Below are 5,644 nucleotides of genomic sequence, written 5' to 3' on the forward strand. Positions count from 1 at the left end.
AACTGAACAGGAAAAATGCATTTGAATGTGTGTATATAGTGGGCAGTTAGAGTTCATTTAGGTTGGCATCTAGTAGACGTGAGGGGTGCTGCCAAACTTTGTTTCTTACTCCCTTTCATTCGAAACCTCTTCCAGGCACAACAAATGTTCGATCACGAAATTTTAAACACTCTTTATACCATTTGACATTCCAAAAGATTTTCCACATTTTCCATTAAACTTCTTTTATTTTTGGTTAAAGTATATTGTTTGTTTCTGTTATTTTTATTTTAAGAAATTTTTATTTTTTGTTAAATATTTTCCATAAATTGGCGGTTGCCTACCGTGTCATTTCTTTTAGTTTTCTTTTAGCTTTCGCCTTCTGTGTACATACATATGTATGTATGTATGTGTGTGTATAATAGGGTGCAGGGAATGTCAACCAAAACTGTCGTTTTATAAGCCGACTTGGCGTATTATTTTTTTGTTTTCGTATTCTCCCCTACTCAAAGTTTGTGTTTATCTTTTTTCCCTCTTATTTTTGTAGTTCTCGTTTTTTTTTTTTTTGGTCCAGTCACTGCTGTTGCATGCTGTTCCAATGCAACCAAATGCTGCTGTGAACGATAGTGAGAAAGGGGTCTTTGGGGGTGAACCCCTGACAGGGCTCTGAGACATGCACAGGGCAGGGGAAGAGAGTCAGAGTACATAGTAGAAGAAAGAAGAGTCGCAGTAGCATTTGATTGTGATATGTACACAAAAGCGGATTATGCTCGACTCTTTAGCAGCATCATTTATGACATGCAACAATAACAAGTGAAATCTGCAAGAGAATAGGGGAAATGGATGTACGTATATAGCAAGCGAGAGAGAGGGAGACGAAGGAGATCAGAGGTCGGTAGCAAAAGGAGTAGTTTTTTTTGGGCGGCTGGCGGTGAGCCTGGCAATGCGAAAGGAGGCCAGGTCAGATCTAGGTTGGAGTCCTCCACTCCACTGGGAGCGCACTCCACGCTCAATGCAATTTCGGTTTAGTGGCCATAGAATTTTGTTTAGTTTTCAGAATATGTATATATTTGTATTGTCACGCATTTGTATCATGTTTGCTGGAAGTACACCCAAATTCCCAAAACACACCAGCAATTCCCCTCTCCTTTCACCCATGCCCACATTGTGGGTATCATCTTTTGTTGATATACAATTTTGTTTCTTTAATTACCTTCACATGTGGAAAAAGAATTAGTGTGGCTGCAAATTGTTAAACAATAATGCCAGAGGGCCTCTCTGCATTATGCAATTGAACTAGTTAATTTGGGTCGCTTTGCACGACAACAGCAGACACAATAATATGCTGTTCAGTTTGCTCCACAGGAACAAACAACCACAACCAATCTGGCAAACGACATTTAGCCCACTTTTTACACAGCAATGAATCTTGCCTCAGACTCAAACTCGGATTCAGTTCGGTTTGTCGTCTCATGTCACTCCAATTGCTTGGTTAGAAATGGCCTGCAGCTAGCCGACTTCCGTTCTCTCTCCAACCCACTCTTCCCCTCCCTCTTTTTCTCTCTGTCTGAACCCATGTCTATAAGTGGATCTATGTACATATATCATTTTCAACCATTTAAGATACAGATAATGCTAATTAATTGTATTGATTAGCTCATTATATCATTAGCCTCGTCTACGCAGAGTGCCACACACAGATGAAACTTACCCCGAAAGCGTTTTCACCAGCATCCGCAAGAATGCATGCATATGTATGCATGGATATCTACTTATTTACATACATACATATGCATGAGACCTCATCAATGTGTGTTACACAATAAACTCCTCTAAATTATTCTAATGGGCCAGGTAAAAGTCTAGTCAGTTCTAGTAGACCTGTGGCTAAACGACTCATTAGAACGAACATGTTCAATTACTCACCCAATCATTTATTCGCACGCTCACTCACTTTTCAGTCAGTGATCTAGTGAGTCAGTTCAGTTAGGAGCTCAAAAAGGAGCAAAGAAAAGGTGAACTATTCTATAAGCCATTGGGTTTTCATTTCTAGTTTTATATATGTTTATCATCAGTTTATCAGTTTATTAATTATTGATAGTCCTTAAACAAGGCTTAACCAGTAAAAAGCTTAGTTCTTAGTTATCCACCTGCACCCATTTTTCATTCGTTCTGTTTATGTTTGCTGTTTCTATTAGTTATCTATTTTATTATGATTATCTTCTTCTTTCTATTTTTTTACGAAAGCATGTTGAGTGTTGAGACAAACTTAACTTTAAAGTCAACATCAATCATGTGAGGTAAACGTGAGAAGAGCGGACAAACAGGGTGATGAAGAGGGTGGGGCAGGTTATAGAGGCGATAACGACGATGATGATGACGCTGGTGAAGACGACACTGAAAGACGGAGACGGATGGGTCTAGGCTCAAATGTTCACACGCTGGCTTCCTGGCACTTGTACAGCGTTTCCCGCAGTTTTATCCCTCTATACCCCATGCTAGCTGCCACAAAACTCGAATTGTAATGACGCAACAATTTAAAGTTTGTCGTTGATGCTGCTACTGCTGCTAAAACTCGGTGCTAATGGCATCAAACACGATGGAGATGGTGATGGAGACGGAGACGGAGACGACAACGACGATGTCTACGTCGACGGCGTGGTGCACGCGGACTCATCCTTCTCTCATGCCTTTGGCTGGGATTGTTGATGACGGGCGATTATTTGCGCCATGAACACACATAAACCAACACAAGAGCAGCAACAGCAGCAGCAGCAGCAGCAGTAGCAGCAATTGCTGTTGCAGTGCCAGCTGCAACTTCAAAAGGTGAGTCAGATCCACCGACCCACCAACCGACCGACCAACCTACCCACCAGTTGCCATGATGATGACTGTGCAGCAATACTCAAAACGCAAAACTTTAAGCTGCAACTGCAAACACAGACAGCAGACACTTGGTGAGCTATATACAAATTGAAATACTTCTTCGTTTGCAGTAGTTTTAGCTGAGGCATTAATCTAAATGAATTATACGAAAAGGAAGCACTGAAGCGATGCACCTTGATACCTATTATGATGATGTGCATTCCCATCTAGCATTTATCCATTTCATTTCAACTGATCTATTTCCCTTTCTCTCTCTCTCTCTCTCTCTGAGACTATAGAATACCTATTTCCAGGAGATTTTTAGCTCTACTGAACTCATTTTTTCACTCTAAAAAGCTTATAGAGTTCAAAGCCATGGCAACTCGGGAATTTCACACTATTATGCGTATATGTCAACTCTATGCATTTCACCTATCGAAAATTTTCGATATCTGATTTTAAATCAATCACATACATAAACAATAAGGGTACTTGGACAGTTCGATAGTTTTCATTCAACGCATTTGACATTTACCAACACTTGCAAATGCAATGAAGTTTCTGAACACTAGTCGGTTTATCGTCACGCATGCTCTTTCTTTTCGCTTTTGGATTTGGTGGTGCAAAGTTGTGCAGCTGTTAAAACTCCTGTGTAGAAATGTCACGTTATCCTTTCAACGCTAAGTAAGGCAGTGAAAATCATTTTACTCGTGTTTAATTTAAAATAATATACATATTTTATTTTTATTTTTTTTTTTACTTTAATTATGTACATAGTCGAACACGTATACGTTTACTTGCTACTAGATTGCCTATGGTGCCGTACTATTTGAAGACGGATACCATTGGAAAGAATTTGACTTTTACGAATCTTTTGCCCCCTGGAATATATAGCGAGGGCGCAATGAATCCATTGATACCCAAACATAAGCCGCCTTATGGGGTCAAAGCGAACGATGAGGCAACAAAAGAGGAGATACCAAAGCCGCAGTTTAAGCAACTTGTCAGCGACGAGGAAGAAGATAAAATGCGAAAGCGTATCGAGGAAATCTGGTCGACTGGGATGCGAGGTTCAACCACGTCATCGGGGGCTTCGCCCAAAAAGAGCGGTGTCTTGCAGAATTTTAATCAATTGCGTTTTGCAATGCGTCGTAAAAGCACTGACACTGGCATACAGTTCACTTCTTCGATTGTCCACTTGCTGGCCAAAGCTATAGTTAGCCTGCATGAGAGTTTCCTTGAGGATTATCGAAAGCTGCGCACCCTGTGCTTGGCCGATGCACCACCGACCGAGCCCATGTTGGTGTTGGATCAGTTGGATATTGTTAGTTTCAAGACCAACGAATTGGATGACGCCAAACTTGCTCTACAAGAGGAGCATCGCCTATTGACCAATCAATTGCGTCATCATGATTTGCAGCAATCGAATGAGACAAAACCACAGCCCGATACACATGAAATCGAGGAAGCGCGTTCGATTTGTAACGACGTGTTTCATCTACTTCTTGATCTGTACCCAAATGAAGAGAAGGAGAAGGAAAACTGATGACTGTTGTATTGTATTCAAAAGTTTGTAAAGCATTTTGTTGTATTAAATCGAAATGCAATCTCTATCTTTTTCTATCTTTTTTTCAGCTGTTGAAGGGGGGGTAGGCAAAGGAGAGAGAGATTAATCAGAAGTTTTTTTTTTTTTTTTGGGCATTTAGATGAAAGTTATCAAGTAATCGGAGGCAACATCTTATGCCTGAGAAAAGTCATTGAACTGTTTGCCCATTACGCTTCAATTGAACGTGGAATGCGTTTTTCCTTATCGGCAATGCACAACATTGCCTGCCCAATGGACGACGCTTGCTCTGCCATTACGACATTTGCCAAAAAGGCGGAGCAGCATTTCCTTCTTAGTTCATGTCATGCCCAAAATTGCGATAAAAGTGGCACAGTCTCAAACGATGGCAATGGCAACGAGATGACGTTGACGACAACAACAACGAATTAGACGTCGGCGACCAGGACGATGAAGAGGAAGTGCATCTGCCACGTGCAGAGAAACGAAACGAAGACACGGATACACAGAAACTGAGACTGGCGGTCTTCTTGATTTAGTTGCCGCCGCGCACAGGAGTCAACGACCAGCAATTGAAATTAACATTGCAAGGGGAGGCAGGAGGAGAAGAAAAACGGCGGCCAGCGAAATAATCCCAAGGAGCAGCAGAACACTGACACAGACACATCATCACATCACATCCGCAACTGCAGTCAGGCAAGCAACTCACATTTGACTTTCTCAGCCGGGTCCCGGCGCAATTCAGGATCATAATGAAAAAGCGCAAAAAAAACTAAAAAAAAATTGCATGTGCATGGGCGAGGGTGTGCGTGTGTGTGTGTGTGTGTGTGTGTGCAGCACCGAAATTAATTTCCATTTCATCTACGTTTAATGGATTTTACTTGTTGTATGTCAGAGACCAGGAGCAAACCAGGCCAGGAGACTTTACGAGACTGCCGACCACATTCTCATGACATGAGTGAGCCATCTTCATCGTCATCGTGCAATGAATTTCAAATGCAGACAGATAGACAGACACACACAGAGCTTTTAATCTATGTACATCTAGAGCGAGCCACTTTTCAATCCACTTTTTGCCATACTTGCCAATCCGTCAAAATCCAAAAAAAAAATCGAAATCATCTTACGCAATCAGTCTAAATGGAAAACATTTGTTTCGATTCAGAATAGCTTTCAATTTATATACCATATACCAGTTTGATAACCACGCACAGAAATTCGTCTTCGCCATGGTTA

The 5,644-nt window shown here is 41.2% G+C and overlaps 1 protein-coding gene across 1 annotated transcript; it reads left to right on the forward strand.

Annotated features, from left to right (window-relative positions):
• Nucleotides 1–3,464: 3,464 nt before the first annotated feature.
• On the forward strand, nucleotides 3,465–4,457 carry LOC137571929 (uncharacterized). The gene is made up of 2 exons (XM_068283681.1): nucleotides 3,465–3,528; nucleotides 3,622–4,457. Exons 1-2 carry the CDS (start codon nucleotides 3,503–3,505, stop codon nucleotides 4,388–4,390), a joined length of 795 nt encoding a protein of 264 aa, XP_068139782.1. The 5' UTR covers nucleotides 3,465–3,502; the 3' UTR covers nucleotides 4,391–4,457.
• The last annotated feature ends 1,187 nt before the right edge of the window (nucleotides 4,458–5,644 follow it).

This window comes from Drosophila tropicalis, unplaced genomic scaffold (assembly GCF_018151085.1).
Source record: "Drosophila tropicalis isolate 14030-0801.00 unplaced genomic scaffold, ASM1815108v1 contig_158, whole genome shotgun sequence".
In the NCBI taxonomy this organism is placed as follows: domain Eukaryota; kingdom Metazoa; phylum Arthropoda; class Insecta; order Diptera; family Drosophilidae; genus Drosophila; species Drosophila tropicalis.

Coding starts and splice junctions, on each gene's coding strand:
- LOC137571929 (XM_068283681.1), top strand. CDS start 3,503: ATGTCACGTTATCCTTTCAACGCTAA. Junction 3,529..3,621: donor CGTTATCCTTTCAACGCTAA/GTAAGGCAGTGA, acceptor TTATGTACATAG/TCGAACACGTATACGTTTAC.